This window comes from Globicephala melas, chromosome 10 (genome assembly GCF_963455315.2).
Source record: "Globicephala melas chromosome 10, mGloMel1.2, whole genome shotgun sequence".
Lineage (NCBI taxonomy): Eukaryota > Metazoa > Chordata > Mammalia > Artiodactyla > Delphinidae > Globicephala > Globicephala melas.
Window position 1 is genome coordinate 19916333 of NC_083323.1, and position 23067 is coordinate 19939399.

The following is a 23067-nucleotide window of genomic DNA, read 5'->3' on the forward strand; positions in this document are numbered from 1 at the left end:
TATAGGAGAAACTGTTTATTGGAGGAAACATTTCTTCTAACGAAGACTATTTTCAGCTTAATTATTTTTAAAAGTCTACATATTGTGAAATTATCTTCAATAAAGGTCATAAAGAACACAATCTATCAGTGATATTCAAAGATATCACTGGTGTTAGATTTTCTTTCCATGCAAGAACGTAAGAATGTCATAACTAATAAAGCTCCAAAATGATAAAAGTAAAAATACATGCATCTGCATATTTTTAATGTCTTTCCAGGAGAAAAATAAAGCAAATCTGGAAATATTGTTACAAATTCTTTTTTGAAACCTTGATCAAATTTATTAACTATTTAAGAAAGCATTCCAAGCCCCTCCCGTCCCCCACAAACTGCAAATAAATGGTGAAAAATTTGTGATTGAACCTAAGAAAATACACTTGAAAATGAAATCTGCTCATCATAACCAATTAACACCCTTACATTAAACTTTAAAGATTCTTTGAAAAATATGATAGAATTATAATTTGTCATTTTAGTTAATATTCTTCATAAACAATAATTATCAGATATTTTTCAATTGGTTATACTCTCCCTTTATTTTCCCTCTGGTCTGTTTACTCTAAAGGATCTTTTCCTTAAATCATAGTGATTCTATTATTTTACAGTCTATTTAAGAAATTGGATATTTGTTTGAAAATACCAAAAAGAAACATGCTTTCTTAAAAAGTACAAGAAAAAGATCTATGGTTGAATCTTACCCTCTTTCTTAGTGGGTTCTGGCATGGCCACAATAAAATGTTATTCTCCAATGAGTTTGCTCCCTTCCAGTACTAGTTGACAGAAACCCCACGAGCAGTAGAGAGATGGTACAGGTCAGCGTGACAAGCAGCTGGGTAGAAGTCTGGCCCTTTTATATTCCCTGTGAATATCAATCATGTTGGCACCGCCCCTTCTTCAGCACAAGGATGCTGGAACTTGACAGCTATGAGGACCTTTCTCACATCTGTTGTCTGTATTCTGCTCTCTCGCCTACTGGAAGGAATCTTCTGTCCATCTCATGTGGCTATGAGAACACCTCTAACTTTCTAAATTCAGCTGCAGCCTTGTGCTCCTCCTTGCTTTTCACTTTCTGTCTGACAGAGACATGTGTCAACTCAGAAATGCAAGAAGTTTGCCTGATAGTAAAAAATTAAATCAAATTAAAAATCATAACATGCTAATTCAATATATAATTTTCACTAACATTATAAAGAAGAATCTCTATATTGATGATAATGTTATGCTCCCATTAGCTTTTTGTTTTTGTCTATTCTTAATTATTGGGTTTAAATTTTTTCTTCTTTTTATCAACATATTAACACTAATTTGTCATGCCAAATTTCTATGTTTAATATCTTGTCTCATTTTCTCCTCCAAGAATAGCAAGGTTTTCTATTAAGGAATGCTTAGCATTTACCTTTTTTTTGGGGGGGGGGCGGTACGCAGGCCTCTCCCGTTGCGGAGCACAGGCTCTGGACGCGCAGGCTCAGCGGCCATGGCTCACGGGCCCAGCCGCTCCACGGCATGTGGGATCTTCCCAGACCGGGGCACGAACCCGTGTCCCCTGCATCGGCAGGCGGACTCTCAACCACTGTGCCACCAGGGAAGCCCGCATTTACCTTTTTTTCAAAAAACATCCTTTAAAAAAATTACAGTGTATATAAAAGAATGAAGTAATGATACATGCTACAACATGCATGAAGCTTGAGAACATTATAAGTGAAAGATGCCAGACACAAAAGACCATATATTGTATGATTCCATTTATATGAAATATCCAGGATAGGCAAATCCATTGTATCAGAAACTCAATTAGTGGTTGCCAGGGGTTGAGGGGAGGTGGGACTGGGAGTGACTGCTACTGGACATGAAGTTCCTTTAGGGAAGGATGCAAATGCTCTGGAATTAGGTAGTGATGATGGATGTACAACTTTGTGAATATATTAAAAAACCCCACTGAATTATATATTTAAAAATATACGGGGCATGGGCAGAGAAATTCAGATAGACCAGTAGCTACTGTTTTGCTTCAAGATGGCAGATATACACACAAATCTAACTTAAGGTATTGGTAGACTATCAGATTTGGCCACTTTCTCCCCAAACTCTCATGGAACTGATGGAGAAATTTGAGCTACCAAGTGGTCAACCTAAAAAAGACATTTTCCTTTCTTTGTCCACATGCATGGCACCTTAGAGACCAGGACTAAAATTAGTTTATATGAAAAGACAACTACTTGTGTGCTTTTATTGCTATGTGTTTTCAAGACCATTTTCAAGAGACTTTGATTGATCTGTGCTGAACCAGCCACATTGTCTCATTTAATTTCCCTTGTGGCTGAGAGCACAGCTGGTCAGACTTAGCTCTACCAAACTCTTAACTTTTCATATAAGGATGGAAACTCAACTTAGAACTCAAAGCATCATTCTTTAGCTACTTGTGGGGGCGGCGGGGGGGGGGGGAGGAAAGCCAGTCAAGAAGCTCGATGAACATCTTCTACAAAGAAAAGCCTTTTCTCAACCACATAGTGCTACGGAGCACATTGCTTTGCTTTTTAAAATTTTCCTTTATCTTAGATGCCAAACAGCTAAATGTCAGTCAGAATACAGCATATTCTGTAATACAAAGTCAGATATATTGAGAGAAAAAAACTAACTTTTTTTTACCGAGTCTATCATAAGAGTATCAATTAATAGATGAAACAAATTAAAGACCTAGAATTTGAAGTCAGACTCTTGGTTTCTATTTCTGGACCTGCCATTAACCAGCAGAGTTTAAGAAAGTCAAGTGGCCTTTCTGGGCCTCAGTTTCCTTTTGTGTAAGATGAGGGGTTTGAAAAAATGACCTCTGAAGCCTCTTCTAGGTTTAACATTGTGATTCTATATCCTAAAAAAAAAAAAAAAAAAATCATTTTTTTCAGCATTCCCAGCACACTGAATACCACATACGAAATGGACATAAGGGCAAAGTGTCATGTTGCAAAGAATGTTTATAGTGATAGGCAGATTTCACACATGCCACAAAAGAGGTGCCCTGCCATCTTTGGCTTCTGCAGACACTGCATTGGGTTTTTAACACACTGATCATTTTACTGAAGTGAACATGTGCCAGGAAATGTTGCAACCCATGGAGAAAATATTTTATGACCCAGGGAACTTTCTGGTAATTAAGGACTTGATTATAAAAAAGATAAAACATTATTGGAGGAATTGGAAGTATGGACAAATTTCAAGATAAATAGTTGTAGAGTGTATTAGATGGTTAAAGTAAGATTTCAAGTTAGAATAGTAAGTAGACATGTGTAATTTTCCTAGGACTGTATCGTTTTAAGAACACATGACCTCTATTTCAGATGTCATACGTTCATCTAGAAGGTTGCAGACTCCTTGTCTTCAACCTCACTCTCAGGAAGGGGGAAAATGGTCAATAGGGCTTTTTTTTTTTTTTTCTTTTACTAAATCCTTTACTGGGGTTTTCCTTTTGTGTTATTTAGGATGAGATTAGGCTAAATATAACACAGAATCACAAAATAATGACACTTAAACCAAGATAGTAGTATTTCTCGTTCACATAAAGCAAGTTCAAAAGTAATTAGTTTAGAGTCATTGTAGTGACTCCACACTGTCATCAGGAATCTAGACTCCTTCGTCCTGCTCTATCATCCAAGGTAACTTTATGGTCTAAAATGGCTGCTAGGGCTCTAGCCATTACATCCACATTCCAGGCAGCAGAAAAAAGGACTCACATTCTTAATATCTTTGGGACTTCTTTGAAGTCTCACATAAAACATCTGATACCTCCCATGGGCCATACCTTGATTACATGGTCATATCTGGCTACAAAAGAAGCTGGGAAATATAGTCTTTCATTGTCAGTGGCAATGGGCTTCTTTTACTAAAGAGAATGAGAATGAATGTTAAATAGGTAAATATCAATCTCTGCCACATCTTTCAAAATAAAAGCAGTAATGTTCCGTGCAACAACCAAAGAGGGCAGAGAAGTATAAACAAGTTACAAGGGTATACTGTACAGCAGAGGAAATATAGCCAATATTTTATAACAGCTATCAATGGAGTATAACCTTTAAAAATTGTGAATCACTTTTTTTTTTTTTACACCTGGAACTTGTATCATATTGTATATCAACTATACCTTAATTAAAAAATAATTGTTTTTAATCCTATACCATTCATGTTAAATTTGTGCCTAGACATTTCATAGTTTTGTTACTATTTCAAATGGAATCTCGGTTTTCCATTTCCATTTGTAACTGGTTACTGAGAGTATAAAGAAAAGCTATGAAGTTATTTGTATAATTATTTTGTATCCAGATACCTAATCAAATAATTTTTTAGTTCAAATAGGATTTTTAGGAAAGTCACTTGGATTTATTTACTATAATTTATGATAGTAATATAATATGTACAAATAATAATTTTGTTTTTTTAATTTTCAATTTTGTTTATTTTATTTTCTTATTACATTAGTTAGAAGCCCAAATATGTTATAATAGTGCAGAGGGTGGGTCTTCCTCTCTTGTTCTTGATTTTAATAGAAATGGATCTAGTATTTAAACTTTAATATGATATTTGCTATTTGTAGTAAATAGTCTATCATTTTTAGGTAGTTTCCTTTTTTTCCTACTTAACTATTAGTAACAACTACTGAATTTTATCAAATGTATTTTTGTATACATCATTGTAATCACGTTTTTCTTCTTTAATTTGTTTACATAATGAGTTACATATTTTGAAAACTTGACAAATGTTGGACAATCCTTGCCTTCCTGGTAAAAATCCTATTTCATTACGGTATATTATTCTATTAATACAATTCTGCATTCCTTTGCTAAACAGAATCAGCAAAAAGGAGGCCATGAGCTGGTTCCAGCAGAAGTATGATGGGATCATCCTTCCTGGAAAATATAAACCCGTTTCTATCCAAAAGGCCAACAAGAGGTTTTCCGTGAAATGTAAAAAAAAGAAAGAAAGAAGGAACCAGTTTATGATTTTATTATCTTTTCTTCTCCTAACTTCTTTTGGTCAAGTTTGTTGTTGTTGTTTTCTATGTTGAGAATTTAATTTAGACTTTATTTACAGCCTAAGTCTTTAGTTGTATCACATACATTTTGATTTAGAGTTCTTACTTTTTCATTAATTTATGAATAATCTTAGATTTAGGTTTTTATTTTCTCATTGATCCAGGGGTTATTTAAAAGGGCATTTCTTTCTTTTTTAAATTTATTTATTTTATTTTTGGCTGCGTTGGGTCTTCGTTGCTGCATGCGGCCTTTCTCTAGTTGCGATGAGTGGGGGCTATTCTTCATTGCAGTGCGCAGGCTTCTCATTGCAATGGCTTCTCTTGTTGTGGAGCACGGGCTCTAGGCACGCAGGCTTCAGTAGTTGTGGCACTCGGGCTCAGTAGTTGTGGCTCGCGGGCTCTAGAGCACAGGCTCAGTAGTTGTGGTGCACAGGCTTAGTTGCTCCGTGGCATGTGGGATCTTCCCAGATCAGGGCTCAAACCCGTGTCGCCTGCACTGGCAGGCAGATTTTTTTTTTTTTTTGCGGTAGGCGGGCCTCTCACTGTTGTGGCCTCTCCCGTTGCGGAGCACAGGCTCCGGACGCGCAGGCTCAGCGGCCATAGCTCACGGGCCCAGCCGCTCCGCGGCATGTGGGATCTTCCCGGACCAGGGCACGAACCTGTGTCCCCTGCATTGGCAGGCAGACTCTCAACCACTGCGCCACCAGGGAAGCCCCTAAAAGGGCTTAATTTCTAAGGAATTAAGTTTTTTTGGGTTTTTTTTAAACTAATTGTTTTAGTGAGGTGAAATTCACATCACATAAATTAACCATTTACTGTAAAGTGAACAATTCAGTTGCATTTAGTACATTCAGAATGTTGTGTAACCACCACCTCTATCTAGTTCCAAAACATATTCACCATCCTAAAAGGAAACCTGTTACCCATTAAGCAGTTACTTCCCATCCACCTCTTTGCTTATTCTCTGGCAACCAATGATATGTTTTCTGTCTCTATGGATTTATTTATTCTAGATATTTTATATAAATGGAATCATACAATATATGACCTTTCGGGTCTGGCTTTTTTCACATAACATAATGTTTTTAAGGTTCATTCACATTGTGGTATGTAAAAAGGAGTACTTCACTCCTTTTATGGCTGAATAATATACTATCATATAGATATACCACAATTTACTTATCCATTCATCTTTAATGGATATTTAGGTTATTTCCACCTTTTGTGAATAATGCTGCCTAGAACATGTGTGTACATGTACTTCTTTGAATACTTGATTTCAATTCTTCTGGATATATACTTAGGATTCATTGTTGGATCATGTCGTGATTCCGTATTTAACTTTTTGAGGAACCACCAAACTTTTCCTTAGTAGCTGCACTATGTACATTCCCACTGGCAATGTATGAAGGTCACAATTTCTCCATATCCTTGTTAACGCTTATTATTTTCCTTTTTAAAAATTATAGCTGTCCTGGAAGGTGTGGAGTTATATCTCACTGTTGTTTTGATTTGCATTTCTCTGATGACCAATGGTGTCCAGCATTTTTTTACGTGCTTGTTGGCTATTTGTATATTTTCTCTAGAGGAATGTCTATTCAAGTCCTTTGCCCGTTTTTTAATTGGGCTTTTTGTTGTTGAGTAATAAGAGTCCTATGCATTTTGAATACTGAACAATAATCAAATAGTTGATTTGCAAATATTTTCTATTCTGTAGGATGTGCTTTCACTTTCTTTATTATGTCCTTTCCTTTGATGCACAGAAGTTTTTAATTTTGATGAAGTCTGATTTTTCTTTTCATGCTTATGCTGTTGGTGTCATATCTTAGAATCTATTGCTGACTCCAAGGTCATGAAGATTTCACGCTATTTTCTTCTAAAAAATTTATGGCTTTAACTCTATATTTAGGCTGTTAATGCTTTTCTCCCTCCCTCCCTCCCTCCTTCCTTTCCTTCCTTTTTTTAATGTATTTTCAGTTAACTTTTTATAGGTGTGAGGTAGGGATCTAAATTCATTCTTTTGCATGGGGATATCCTATTGTCCCAGCACTGTTTGTTGAACAGACTATTCTTTTCTCATTGAATGGAGGCACTCTAGTTGAAAATCATTTGGCCATAGATGTGAGGGTTTATTTCTAGGCTCTCAATTCTATTCTGTTGGTCTATATGTCTATCCTTATGCTAGTACCACCCTATTTTTATTACTATAGCTTTATAGTAAGTTTTGGAATTGGGAAGTGTTGGGTCCTTCAACTTTGTTCTTATCTTGCAGTATTGTTTTGGCTATTCAGGGTCCCTTGAAATTTCATTTGAATCAGCTTTTCAGGACCTAATCAAGCTTACAAGCTTTTGCACAGCAAAGGAAACTACAGCAAAGACAACCTATGGACTGGGAGAAAATATTTGCAAACGATGCGACTGACAAGTACTTAATTTCCAAAATATACAAACAGCTTATACAACTCAGCAACAAAAAAACCAAACAACCCAATCGAAAAATGGGCAGAAGACCTAAATAGACATTTCTCCAAAGAAGACATACAGATGGCCAAGAGGTGCATGAAAAGAAAACATCGCTAATTATTAGAGAAATGCAAATCAAAATTACAATAAGGTACTACCTCATACCAGTCATAATGGCCATCATTTAAAAGTCTACAAATAACAAATGCTGGAGAGGGTATGGAGAAAAGGGAATCCTCTTACACTGTTGGTGGGAATGTAAGTTGGTGCAGCCGCTATGGAAAATGGTATGGAGTTTCCTCAAAAAATTAAAAATAGAATTACCATATGATCCAGCAATCCCACTCCTGGGCATATATCCAGACAAAACTGTAATTAGAAAAGATACCTGCACCCCTATGTTCATAGCAGCACTATTCACAATAGCCAAGACATGGAAACAACTTAAATGTCCATCAACAGATAAATGGATAAAGAAGATGTGGTACATATATGCAATGGAATACTACTCAGCCATAAAAAAGAATGAAATAATGCCATTTGCAGCAACATGGATAGAACTAGAGATTATCATACTAAGTGAAGTAAGTCAGACAAAGACAAATACCATATGATATCACTTATATGTGGAATCTAAAATATGACACAAATGAACCTATCTTTGAAACAGAAACAGACTCACAGACATAGAGAACAAATTTGTGGTTGCCAAGGTGGAGGGGGTTGGGGGATGGATGGAGTGGGAGTTTGGGTTTAGCAGATGCAAACTATTATATATAGAATGGATAAACAACAAGGTCCTGCTGTATAGCACAAGGAACTATATTCAATATCCTGTGATAAACCATAATGGAAAAGAATATAAAAGGGAATTCCTCAGCAGTCCAGTGGTTAGGACTCAGCACTTTCACTGCTGAGGGCCAGGGTTCAATCCCTGGTCAGGGAACTAAGATCCCACAAGCTGCACAGCACAGCCAACAAAAAAAAAAATTAGAGATTTAAAAAAAAAAAAAAAAAATATATATATATATAGAAAAGAATGTATAAAAAGAAGAATGTAAAAAATTAGAGGTTTAAAAAATATAGAAAAGAATGTGTATATATATGTATAACTGAGTCACTTTGCTGTACAGCAGAAATTAACACAATGTTGTAAATCAACTATACTTCAATTAAAAAATAAATAATTTTTAAAAAGAATCAGCTTTTCCATTTCTTCAGAAGGGTCATTGGAATTTTGATAAGGATTGCATTGAAATTATAGAAGGCTTTGGGTAATACTGCCATCTTAACAATATTAAGTCTTACAATTCATGAACATGAGATGTCTTTCCATTTATCTAGGTCTTCATTAATTTCTTTCAACAATGTTTTATAGTGTCAGTGTCCAAGTCTTTCATCTCCTTGGTTAAATACATTCCTAGGTATTTTATTTTTTTGGATGCTACTGTAAGCAGAATTGTTTTCTTAATTTCCTTTTTGATTTGCTCCTTGCTAGTATACAGAATTGCAACTGATTTTTGTGTGTTAATCTTGTACCCCACTACTTGTCTAGATTCATTTATTAGCTATAGTGTGTGTGTGTGTGTGTGTGTGTGTGTGTATGTGTGTGTTTTCTTTGGAATTTTCTATATACATGATTATGTCATCTGCAAATAGAGATGGATTTTTGTTTTTAAATTAATTAATTTATTGATTGATTTTTTGCTGTGCTGGGTCTTCGTTGCTGCATGCGGGCTTTCTCTAGTTGCAGTGAGCAGGGGTTACTCTTCGTTGCAGTGCATGGGCTTCCCATTGCGGTGGCTTCTCTTGCTGCGGAGCACAGGCTCTAGGCCCACGGGCTTCAGTAAATATGGCTTGCGGGCTCTAGAGAGCAGGCTCAGTAGTTGTGGCACACGGGCTTATGTGCTCTGCAGCAGGTGGGATCTTCCCGGACCAGGGCTTGAACCCATGTCCCCTGTGTTGGCAGGCGGACTCCCAACCACTGCGCCACAAGGAAAGCCTCATTTTGGGGGTTTGTTTTGTTTTGTTTTGCCACACTGCTTGTGGGATCTTAGTTCCCTGACCAGGGGTCGAATCCAGGCCCTCAGCAGTGAAAGCACAGAGTCTTAACCACTGGACTGCCAGGGAATTCCCAAGAGATGTTTTTACTTCCTACTTTCCAACTTGGATGCCTTTTATTAGCTTTTCTTGCCTAATTGCTCTGGCTAGAACTCACAGTATAATGTTGAATAGCAGTACTGAGTGGGTATTCTTGTCTTATTCCTGATTTTAAGGGAAAAGCTTTTCCATTGAGTATGATGTAGCTGTGGGTTTTTCATAAATGCCCTTTATCATGCTGAGGAAGTTCCCTTCTATTCTTAGTTTTCTGAGAGTTTTTATCATGAAAGGGTGTTGGATTTTGCCAAATGCATTATCTACATCAATTAAGATGATCTTGTGAATTTTTTCCCTTCATTCTATTAATGTGGTATAACATTGATTAATTTTCTTATGTTGAGCCACCCTTGCATTGCTGGGACAAGTCCCACTTGTCATGGTGTACAGTCCTTTTAATATGCTGTTGGATTCAGTTTGCAACTATTCTGTGGGGATTTTGCACCTATATTCATGAGGGATATTGTTATGTAGTTTTCTTGTGGTATCTTTGGCTTTGGTTTCAGGATAATACTGGCCTCAAAAAACTAGTTAAGAAGTGTTTCCTATTCTATTTTTTGAAAGAGTTTGAGAAGGATTAGTGTTCATTTTTCATTGGATATTTTGTAGAATTTACCAGAGAAGCCATCAGGTTCTGGTTCTAGGCTTTTCTTTGTTGAGAAGTTTTTATTATTTGTTTGTTTGTTTGTTTTTGTGGTACGTGGGCCTCTCACTGTTGTGGCCTCTCCCGTTGCGGAGCGCAGGCTCCGGACGCGCAGGCTCAGCGGCCATGGCTCACGGGCCGAGCCGCTCCGCGGCATGTGGGATCCTCCCGGACCGGGGCACGAACCCGTGTCCCCTGCATCGGCAGGCGGACTCTCAACCACTGCGCCACCAGGGAAGCCCCACGTTCTTTTTAAGTATACATGGAGCACTCTCCAGGGTACACCAAACGTTAGGTCAGAAAATAAGTCTCAATAATTTTTTTAAAATTTAGATCATAGGGGCTTCCCTGGTGGCGCAGTGGTTGAGAGTCCGCCTGCCGATGCAGGGGACACGGGTTCGTGCCCCGGTCCAGGAGGATCCCACATGCCGCGGAGCGGCTCGGCCCGTGAGCCATGGCCGCTGAGCCTGCGCGTCCGGAGCCTGCGCTCCGCAACGAAAAAAAAAAAAGAACGTGCATTCTGCTATTGTTTAGTGGAGTGTTCTATAGATGTTTATTAGGTCTCGTTGGTTTATAGTGTTGTTAAAGTCCTCTATTTCTTTACTGATCATCTGTCCAGATGTTCTATCCATTATTAAAAATGAGATATTGAAGTCCCCAACTATTGTTGTAGAACTGTCTATTTCTCCCTTCAATGTGTCAATGTTTGCTTCAGATGTTTTGGGCCTCTGTTGTTTGGTGTGCGTATGTTTATACTTGTTGTCTCTTCTTAATGAATTGACCCTTTTATCAATATATAATGGACTTTGTCTTTTGTGACAATTTTTGAATTAAAATCTATTCTGTCTGATATAATCTTATTTATATGTCTTTAATGTATTATGGTGGGTACCCTATTACTATGACATTTTTATTCTATGGGAGATATTTAAAATAATGAGGTTACAGTTTTATTTTTAATGTCATCTTTTACAGAAGGCTGGAAATTACATTCTTTGAAATGATTTAAACTTATGATAGAAAATTTAAAATTTCAAGTTGAAAATGTTTAAAGATTATTCAAAAAAATTTTTTGAAGGTGCATTAGTCAGCTCAGCCTGCCGTAACAAAATGCCATAGACTGGGTGTCTTAACAGTAATTTATTTCTCACAGTTCTGAGGCTGGAAGTCTCAGATCAAAGTGCCAGCATGGTCAGGTTCTAGTGAGAGCTCCTTTCCTGGTTTGTAGATGGCTGCTTTCTCATTATGTCCTCACATGACAGAGAGAGACAGAGAGAAAACTCTCTGGTGACTCTTATAAGGGCACCAATCTCATTGTGAGCGTCCCACCCTCATGACCTCATCAAACCTAATTACATCCAAAAGGCCTCATCTCCAAATACTATCACATTGTGGGGTAGGGCTCAACACATGTATTGGGGGGAAGGGGTCACAATTCAGTCCATAGCAAAAGATATGTGAATAGCTAACAGGCTCTGTCTAGATGACCAATAAGTGATCAGGAGGAAGGGGCTTACGGATCTAAATGGCAGTAGATAGACCCTGCCTCTCCCCCTGCTTTCCCTCTTTTCCTTTGCCTGGGCCCTTGGCCAGAGGTGGAGGTGGGGGAACTTTGCCCAAGATTCTGCTCCTGGACCTCTCCCTCTCTGTGTACATTCTCTCCCTGGGTGAGCTAGTCCCCTCTCACACTCTCAGCTATTACTGTGTGAACAACTTTCAGAATCCACCTCTGACCTTGATTCTGAGCTCTACTTCTGAACCTACAATGTATAGTAAATATTAAAAATTTAAACAGAGATAAAGAATTGTTAAAATTGTAGTATTTTCTCCCAGTTTTTTCCTATGCATATTTTGTGAAGATTTCTGAGCTTAAACTAAGTCGTGAAGAGCAGAAGTCCAGGATCCACAATGAAATTAGTCAAAATACAAAAGGAAGCAGGTTACCAAGTGATTTAAAATTTGAAGCCTGATCCCACAGAATTGTTACTGACATTCTTAGGTCTACCAGTTCTCCCTGCCATAACTGCCCCATTATATGTGAAACAAGAAGGAACAAGCGGCGAGGGTGGTGCAGGTTTTGTGAATTTGTAAAATTTTAGCAGACCTTTACTAAGTGATTGCTAAGTAAATTCCCTCTCCCTCTCTCTTTGTCTCTCATTTCTCTATCTCTGCCTCTATCTCTGTGTGTGTCTCAAGTTTATTCTATGTGCACTTGCAGCTACCAGGACAGTGACGTTTCTACTCACAACATTATAAATTGATATCATGAATAACTGACATTTAAATTTAGCCCTTCAGTGAATGGGTGGTGATAAAATTGAAGCTGTTCTCCCAAATACTTATGGAAATCCATTCCATTTTTAAAAACTTTCTTGCACAAAATGTTCCTGGACTCACCATTCTTAAAATGAAAAAGAAAGAAACCCGCCTTCTTGACATTCCTTAGTGTGACTTTGAATTTTATCTCACACCAAGTACAAGTTCATACTGGAAGCTTTGCAGGCTATCAATAGAACTCTGCTCACCCGCCTTATTTTAAAGCTGAAGCATGTTAAGCCCTTTAAGCCTCTCCTCATAAGACATACCCTTCATCTCCCAAATTAGTCCTGGTGCCTTTGCTGGATCCCTTCCAAGATTCGGATATTCTTTTAAGCTTCATGTCCCTGTCATACACCATGCAGTAGTTTACAATCACTGAGAGTTCCATTGCCTTAAAATTTCATTTAATTTATGGACCCTAACAATTTTCAGCCTCCATGTCTTCTCCATGCTTACAGTGTTTATAGGAAAAACACATTTTCCTAAGTCTGATGACTATAGGTTACATGTGCAATAAAGTTATTGTTCGTAAGAAACGAAAAAACAAACCAAAATGAAACAAATTGAAAAAACCAAAGTACAGTGGAACTCAGAGGTCCCCGACCCTGACCTATGATTTCCCATCTGCAGGTGTTGCCTCCTACTATCTCCTGCAGCTGAAACAGCATTCCTTCCCACCATAGTGGTTCCAAAGCTGATGCATTTTGGAAGGATAAACTCTAAGGTGACTTCCTTCCTCCACACAGTCTTCTCTAATGCCCCAGCTAGAAGTTATCTCTGACTTCACTGAATACATATATTCCTTGTATGGTAATTACAGTCTAACTCCTATTGTTCTTACTTATGTGTCTTATTGTTTAAACCAGAGAGCTTGACCTGGTAGCCTGTGAGCTAAACCCAGCCTGCAAGTGAATTTTGCCTGGCCGGCACACTTGTTTCATGTAAAAAATGTAAAAATCATTTAAATCATGAATTTCTGGCTTCTCTTGGAAATACTGGGTCCAGGCAGAAACAATAGGCTAGAGCTGAGGAGGGGTCACCCCAGTTTGCTTCTTGGGCCACTTCACTCATTCGTGTTAAGTATGGAGCCCAAGTGGGCATTTGAATTTGCAATACTTAGTCAAAACTTTGGTATTCTTGAGGCAGCATCTTGTCTTAATTGTCTTTATAGCTTGCAACAGGCATGTAGTAATTTGTAGCTGAAAAAAATAAAATGCCTATGGATAGACAGGTAAGTCTTTCTTCTTTTTTTATTTTTATTTTTTAGTAACTTTGAGGTAATGTCAATGGGATCCGACCAATTTCTCCCATTCCCCTATTTCATCATAACATCTTATCTATCAATAAGTATTTGTTCACCTTCTACTAGGCATTGAAAGCTTGGAGATACAAAACAAGCAAGTGTGGCACCTTGCCCTGCCCCATGGGGGTACCGTTTGAGGCAACAAGAAATAAGCACATGAAATAATTTGTGAGCAAGATATCATTGTCATTTCAAGGCAGCACAGCAAAGTTTTAACAGATGAGACAGTGGAGTCAGACAGAGTTGGGTTTAGATCTCGGCTCTGTACTTACAATCCTGCAATGTATGGTAAAGTATTTAACTTTCCGAGCGTTAGTTTCCTCATCTGCTGCTGGTCCCATTTCAAGATTTAGACGGGGACAACAGTCACATCTGCCCCGTAGAGATGCAGGAGGGTTAAATGAGCTGACACGTGTGAAGTCCTTGGCACAGTGTCTGAACCTGGTAAATGTCCTACAGATGGAAGGAGTTACTACTGGCAGCTAAACAGTCCAGAATCCTCTATAGAACGTATAAGAACATCTAATCGGTATGCAAAATTCACTGATCCCTATTTCCCATATACGTAATCTGTATTACCAGTTAGTCTGCTATACTCTACTAAAAAGTGGCCGCTAAATATTCAGTTTACTCCTATGTGCGGTTGCTGGCTTTGTGTGGGTGTGATGGAAAAGATCAGTTTGTCACCATGAGTCTTTTCACACTGTGGACATGTAAATACCAGCCCTCGGTCTGCAGCTGCAGCTGCTATTTGCAGCGCTGGGGCCTCTGAGGTGGGATTCTGCAGCTCAGATTTATTTTCTGCCCGGTGCCTTTGTTTGAAAAGACTCTGGTCCTGCTCAGCTGCCCGGACCATTGCTGCTGTCACACAGTGCCCTCATTTTCCTCCCTGCTTGAAGGTGTGCTTCTTCCCTCATCTCACTCCCAGAAAACTCAGGGAAGTGATCATCATCATTTAGTAAACGTTTCCAGTGTCCCAGGCATACTGCTAAGCATTTTACATGCATTATCTCCTTTCATATTGATAAAATGCTGCATTTCTATCTTCATTTTAAGATGAGGAAATTGAGGTAGAAGGAGGTTAGATAATTTTCCATAGCTCACAGTTAGGAAGCGGTGGAGCCAGTATTTGAAAGAAGGTATGTTTATCACAATCCAAGGTCTTAACCATTAACCTATATTTCCTCAAATAAATTTAGGTTGGGCTTCCCTGGTGGCGCAGTGGTTGAGAGTCCACCTGCCGATGCAGGGGACACGGGTTCGTGCCCTGGTCTGGGAAGATCCCACATGCCGCGGAGCGGCTGGGCCCGTGAGCCATGGCCGCTGAGCCTGGGCGTCCGGAGCCTGTGCTCCGCAACAGGAGAGACCACAGCAGTGAGAGGCCCGCGTACGGCAAAAAAAAAAAAAAAAAAATTTAGGTGAATGTCTTCCCTTTGAAAACACATGTCTCCCAATCCTAAGATGTTCATTGATCCCTTAGCATGACAAGGAAGGTGGCAAAGATGTGTCCTGTCTAGGCTCAGTTCATAGATCTCCGTAGTGCCACCTGCAATGCTACTTTTTAAGGGCTCTGGGAAAATGAGGAAAATGCAGTGATCAACTAGCAAAGTCTGCAAAGGACCTTCAGTATGTCTATCTATTGATTATGAAGGGGAAAGTTCCAGAAATAAGAGTTTCAGTGTCTTCATTTTGAGGGATGTATCAATAGAATGATTTCATGACTTAGGACCACAAGTCAGACAAAGTCATAAGCATCATATAAAATATTCCTGAAAATTAGATTGGCCTTAGTTTCCATCAAGAAAAATAGAGAAACATTTTCATATCTTAGTATTTAGTCAAGTTCGAAGTCTTTTAAGTTAAAGGGAAAAAACATTTATGTATCTTCAAATCCTGTTAAGCCCAAAAATCTTTAGGTATAACTGAGAAACCCAGGAGCATATCTTAAAAGCGGAAGAAACACAAAATGAAAGGAAGTGATCAGCTGGGTGTGGAGTTGGTCCAGAGTTTCAGATACTTGACAACAGACAGAAAATTGGGTAATGCAGGTTAGAGGGCAACCGCCTTTCAAGTTTCAAGACCCAAAACACAGTGACTGTAAGAAGAAGCTCAGGTTGACAGTGGAGTCAGGAGAAGAATCGCTAACTATCTCTGGGGTTCCAAGTCTCAAGTCTGGACCAAATCTCCAGTCCTAAAAGACCACCACTAACTGGAAGGTATCTATCTTTACTGTGAAAGGGCAACCTCAGTTAACGAGCACAGTAATCATCTTCATCAAGTGAGAATAATGAATTTTTTTTAAAACTGCAGGAAGATTTAGAACTAAGTGTAGCAAAGGTTGAGAGAATCAAAACCATGGTATTCTGTTAGGATGGCCATCAAGAAACAACAAGTGCCGGCACTTACTGGTGAAAAGGGAATCCTTATACACTATTGGTGGGACATAAATTAGTCCAAGCACTATGGAAAATATGGAGGTTCCTCAAAAAATTAAAAATAGACCTACCATACCATCCAGCAATTCTGCTTCTGGGAATATACCCAAAGGCAAGTAAACAGGATTTTTTTTTTTTGCGGTACGCGGGCCTCTCACTGTTGTGGCCTCTCCCGTTGCAGAGCACAGGCTCCGGACGTGCAGGCTCAGCGGCCATGGCTCACGGGCCCAGCCGCTCCGCGGCATGTGGGATCCTCCCGGACCAGGGCACGAACCCGTGTCCCCTGCATCGGCAGGCGGACTCTCAACCACTGTGCCACCAGGGAAGCCCATAAACAGGAATTTGATGAAACATACATACTCATTATTGTAAATACACTTACTGCAGCACTATTCACAATAGCCAAGAATGCCCATCAGTGGATGAACGAATAAAAAAGATGTAGAAAAGACTATATACACAATAAAATACTATTCAGCCATGAGAAAGGAGGATATCCTGCCATTTTCAACAACATGTAAGGACCTTGAGCACTTTATGTCAAGTGAGATAAGCCAGACAAAGACAAGTACTGTATGACATCACTTACATGTGGAATCTAAAAAAATAAAACATATAAAAACAACAACAACAGAGAGCAAAATGATGGTTACCAGGGGATGGGGGTGGCGGGATAAGATTAATAGTGTTTAAGGGTACAAACTTGTAACAAGTACTAAAACAGTGATAGGGATTTAATGTACAGTTTACTGAACATAGACAATAATACTACACTGTAAGTATGTAGTATGATAAATATCATAACAATGGCAACCATATTAAAAATATAATGTACCAAAGTAACATGATGCACACCTTAAATTTATACAATGTTACATATCAAATTTATCCAATAAAAAAGTTTTAAAAACCATGGTCACAATATCTTTATTTAGCTCTTGGCATTTGTACTGTGCTATTTAGGAGACAGTCTTGTAATTCCAATTTAAATATGTAATTGAATAAATGATTTAGATTTGTGGTTTTAAGTTGAAATCTCACTGAGTTCATTAGCAGATCTCAGAGAATTTTATTTTACACATACCCAGGGTTACTTAAGTATTTAAAGTTTTATTAAATTCATAAAAGTAAAATATTTAAAAATAAAACCAATTATAGTAAATGTATAAAATCTAGCCTATTAGAGTAATGTGCTGTTTAGAGAGATAATTTAGCGAACCAGATGTGTAAGTGGAACAATCTGATTATGCTATCTCCTTAAAAGTGATGGCTAAATTTTGCCAGAAGTAAAAATATAATCACTAGATTTGTAAGCTCAATTTAAAAGCTTAAAAAAAAAAACCCTAGGTTTATGAATGTGTGATTATAATCAATTTCATGCTGATTTTTTATTCCAAAGTCAACTCTGAATGATCTTTTCTGCATACAAAAGCTTCCAGCTCCACCCTAAACCTTCCATGCACAGGAAGCATCCTTTACCTGTCATTTAATTCAATTACAGTCTCGAAATAAACAAGACTCCTATGCCCAATCCTTAAAAGAGACCTGAATTCAATTTAGCTCAACGCCCATTTATGGAGCATGTCCTCTGGGCCTAGCACAGTGATAGCACTGGGTATTCAACAATGAAAGGACCTAGGGTCTGCCCTCAAAGAGCCTATAGTTTGCTGGGGAGACAGACACCTTGCAGGTCACCACATTATCACACTCAAAGTAGTGCATGGGTTGAACATCTTTTCAATACCACCCAGTGGACTACAGCTCACTGTTGCTGATGCCATCTTGCCATTGTTGGTTAAGTATGGTTTGCTGGTAAAACCAAGAAACTATTTAAGAAGCCAGATATGACTTCTTTCACTGGTTAAAGAATACGTTCCCAACATAAAGACTGCTTGGAGTCAGAGTTGCATTAGACACACAGCATGACTTGCTTCTCCTATATTCTTTATCAGGGTTAATAACTCCACCATTAACCCAATCATCTGAGCCAGAAAATTTAACTCCTCATTGACCCCACCATTCTCCAAGATCTACTAAGTCTATTTCCACCGTAACACCATGGTCATTTCCCTTCTCAGGGACAAAGAGAGATTACCATAATTGCACACATAGATCAAGTCACCTGTTACATTCAAGTGTCTTTGCTTCTGTATAACTTGCCTCCTGGGACATACTCCCAAGTAGAAGATCAACAGAGTCACATCCCAAACTTATTTTACAAAAATGACCTAAACCTCCCGTAGCACTTTTTTTTTTTTAACATCTTTATTGGAGTATAATTGCTTTACCGTAGTTTCTACTGTATAACAAAGTGAATCAGTTATACATATACATATGTTCCCATATCTCTTCCCTCTTGCGTCTCCCTCCCTCCCACCCCTCTAGGTGGTCACAAAGCACTGAGCTGATCTCCCTGTGCTAGGTGGCTGCTTCCCACTAGCTATCTATTTTACGTTTGGTAGTGTATATATGTCCATGCCACTCTCTCACTCTGTCACAGCTTACCCTTCCCCCTCCCCATATCCTCAAGTCCATTCTCTAGTAGGTCTGCATCTTTATTCCCGTCTTACCCCTAGGTTCTTCATGACCTTTTTTTTTTTTTCCTTAGATTCCATATATATGTGTTAGCATACGGTATTTGTTTTTCTCTTTCTGACTTACTTCACTCTGTATGACAGATTCTATCCAGTAGCACTTTTAAAATCCTACGGTTTGCATGTCATCCTGGGCCCTCCACACAGTACATTGGCCATCTCCCATGAAGTTTGGATCTGTTCTATAATCCCAATTAGGAAATTTAAAATTTTCTCCAGAAAGGTCTTAAAGAAGGAGGAGGTTCGATTATGCTATCCAAGAGCCTCTTAGATTAAGAACGTCACCACAAAATTTCTTCTGCTCCTCATGTGCTGTCTGAATCCCCCAGGCTAACACCACGAAGCAAATATTTAAAAACTGAAACTAGGACAACCAACTTGGAAAAAATGCTTGGCACCATTTACAAAAGCTGAACATGACCTGGTAATTCCACTGCTAGCCACCCAATAGGAATATATTCTTATGCACACAAGATAACAGCAATATTCATAATATCAAAAAACTGGAAATAATCCAATTGTTCACCAAGACTATAATGGATAAATTGTGATCTATTCACACAAAGGAATATTAGATAGGAATGAGAATAAATGATATGGATGAATCTCACAAACTAATGCTAAACAAAAGCTACTGGACACAGAAGATAACACACTATACACTTCCATCTTATGAAGAACAAAATAGGTAAAGCTAATAATCTATGCAGTTAAAAGTCGTAATATTCTGCTTTTCAGTCTAGATGCTGCCTACACAATCTAGTTGCTATTGGATCATTATACCTATAGAATGGGGGTACATTATAATACTCTTATGTTTAAAAACTTGGGTAGTAAAAACACAAAAACAGGAGAAAAAAAGCTTATCATCTATCTCATGCTAATTTTAACTGGCAAGAGGCTGCCCTGAAGGAACAAAATCACCTTTCCCACCTTTCTCCTATGGTGAAATCTTTGGAAAATTATTCAGTAAAAGCCCCTTTATCTGATATGACAAGATGGTGGGTTAATCAAAAAAGATCTGATAATTTTAAAAATGATAGGTACCAATATTTTAATGTAAATTCTGTAAGTGTGCATTCAATCATCAACCTTTTGATGTAAGACCAAGTTGTTTTCCTTATTAGATACGCTGATTAGAGATTCTTATCATTATTACATAAAACATTCATATGACTGCCAATATTTGTTTTTCAAAAACAGAGACAAAAGTTAAGGTCGTTTAAAAATCAAACTATGCCTTAAACTCTTCTAGATTTGTACCATTTTCTAAGTCTGTTACATTTAGTTATTTTACCACTCCTACTTTTTTTTTGGCAATTTGCATTTATTTATGCATTCAACCCAGTTTTCATAGAAACAACTCTCCACATTTGTATTTCATCAGTTTACTTAATATTTAATTAAATTCCAACAACAAGAATAACTGGCATTAACAAGTTTGGGAACAAATAGTACTCTTGATAAGGCTATAATTCAGCTGGTAGGAGAAGTAAGCCTATGTGCTTAAGAGTATTCCGGGGTGCTAGAGGCATCAGTCAGTGTGTTTTTTTAGAGGGAGTAAAGAGAGCTGGTTAATTCTGCCAGTCAGCTAAGTGGAGGTGGATAAAGACAATTGAGATAATAATATCTATTATTTCTTGACTACTAACTCTGAGTCAAACGCTATGTTGAATATTTTGCATCCATGATTTCATTTAATTCTTATATTCTGCATTCATTATTCCATTTAATTCTTATGATACCCCTGAAAATTAGTATTACCATCTCACAGATGAGGAAAACAAACTTCAGAGAAATTGAGTAATTTGTCCAAATATACAAATATTTAGCAAGTACAAGAGTCAGAATTTGAGGGCTTCCCTGGTGGCGCAGTGGTTAAGAATCCGTCTGCCAATGCAGGGGACACGGGTTTGAGCCCTGGTCTGGGAAGATCCCACATGCCACGGAGCAACTAAGCCCGTGCACCCTTGAGCCTGCACTCTAGAGCCCGCGAGCCACAACTGCTGAGCCCACGTGCCACAACTACTGAAGCCTGAGCACCTAGAGCCTGTGCTCTGCAACAAGACAAGCCACTGCAATGAGAAGCCTGCGCACCGCAACGAAGAGTAGCCCCCGCTTGCCGCAACTAGAGAAAGCCCGCACACAGCAACGAAGACCCAACGCAGCCAAAAATAATAAATAAATAAAATAAATAAATTTATTTTTTAAAAAAGTCAGAATTTGAACCTGGGTGGTCTGTCTCCAATGCCCACCTTAACTCCCATGGTGCACTGCTTCTCATGCACACAAAAAGCTAGGAAGAAATGATAAGACGCTTTCCCATTAACTAAACTAGGAGGACTCCATTTGACCAGAAACGTTCTCCACTTGAAAGTTTCACAGGCTCAAGTCATCTTTAGGGCTTACTAAATGGGAGCTAGGACAAGATACTGGAGGAAGCCAACTAAACTGTCCAGCTTCATCCTTTCTTAGGAAACTGTCTCCGAAAGGAGAAAAAGATCTTGGCAAGCACGATATCATAAATAGTAGCCATGAGGCACCCTGAGCAAGAAAAGCTTACTTTCGTTAAACAATTTCTGTGGGTATCTTTGGACCTTTCCATAATTCACATTCTGTTCTCTCCTCAACTGTCTTGGCTATATCATTAGCACAGTCTAGTTGCCCCCTTCTAAGGAAGAGAAGAAGAAACTTCAAATTCTAACCAGATGCTTGTAAGTTGCTCAGGGAATTGGAAATGGAGAATTTCTTTTAGGTTTAGATCGATAGTTTGCAACCCTTATACAGGTCAAATTCTCCTGGGGGACTTTGAAAGAGTACCCATACTAGGGCTTTCACTGCCTTATCCAGACCCACATTCAGATTTAATTGGGGCGGGTAGGACAGGGCTCAGCATAAGTATTTTTTTTTATGAATGTCCCCCCCCCCACCCAGGTGATTAAAATGTGCAGCCAGGTTTGTAACCACAGGTCTCAACAGTTTTAAGGACCAAATGGTGTAGCTGATTTGTCCAGAGGAAGGATTCCTACAGGCATAGCTGACTTTATACAATGGAAGTATTTTCGAAAGGTCACTGTATTAGAGCACCCCTTACTGACTAACTTTATAATTTCAAAAGGCCTATTTTTTCATTTGTGGTTGTTCATTGACACTTCAGCTTCTTTGTCATGTAGCTAATGACCTAGTAACTGTCACTAAATCCACCAAGAAAGAGGATATAAAAGGAATCTTGTAGTGAACAGTTTTGTGATTATTTTTAGAAAGCTTAATACTGAGCTGAGTATAAAAGGTTATATTCTGTTCATAAGTCACATTAAAAAAAAAGTTTTCTTCCCCGTTTCCTACCAAAGTTATCACTTACTTTTCCTTTAAAATCTCAAGTTAGGGGCTTCCCTGGTGGTGCAGTGGTTAAGAATCTGCCTGCCGGGCTTCCCTGGTGGTGCAGTGGTTGAGAGTCCGCCTGCTGATGCAGGGGACACGGGCTCGTGCCCCGGTGCGGGAAGATCCCACATGCCGCGGAGCGGCTGGGCCCGTGAGCCATGGCCACTGAGCCTGCGTGTCCGGAGCCTGTGCTCCACAGCGGGAGAGGCCACAACAGTGAGAGGCCCGTGTACCGCAAAAAAAAAAAAAAAAAAAAGAATCTGCCTGCCAATGCAGGGGACACGGGTTCGAGCTCTGGTCCGGGAAGATCCCACATGCCACGGAGCAACTAAGCCCAAGTGCCACAGCTACTGAAGCCCCCGTGCCTATAGCCCGTGCTCTGCAACGAGAAGCCACCGCAGCGAGCAGCCCGTGCACCACAACGAAGACTGGCTCCTGCTTGCCGCAACTAGAGAAAGCCCACGCGCAGCACTGAAGACCCAATGCAGCCATAAATTAATTAGTTAATTAATTAAAAATTAAAAAAATAAAATCTCATGTTAGGCTAAGATGGGATTTTGATGTATCAGACTTAAGCTGGACAAGAAGATTTAAAAACACCATGTTATAGCCAAAAAAGAATGTTGCATAAATATGGGAGCCAATAATTTTACATTTTATAACTTTTTAAGTTGAAAATTCCCCACTTATTTTTTTCCTCAATGTCGATAT

At 38.7% G+C, this 23067-nt stretch overlaps 1 protein-coding gene across 1 annotated transcript in view; it reads right to left on the reverse strand.

Moving 5' to 3' along the window:
- MYBPC1 (myosin binding protein C1) overlaps window positions 1-847 on the reverse strand; it is a 91985-nt gene extending 91138 nt beyond the window's left edge. The window contains exon 1 of the mRNA XM_060305687.1: window positions 740-847. Coding sequence (XP_060161670.1) covers window positions 740-764 — 25 coding nt within the window. The 5' untranslated portion in view covers window positions 765-847. The remainder of the gene's footprint in view (window positions 1-739) is intronic.
- Between the last annotated feature and the right edge of the window lie 22220 nt (window positions 848-23067).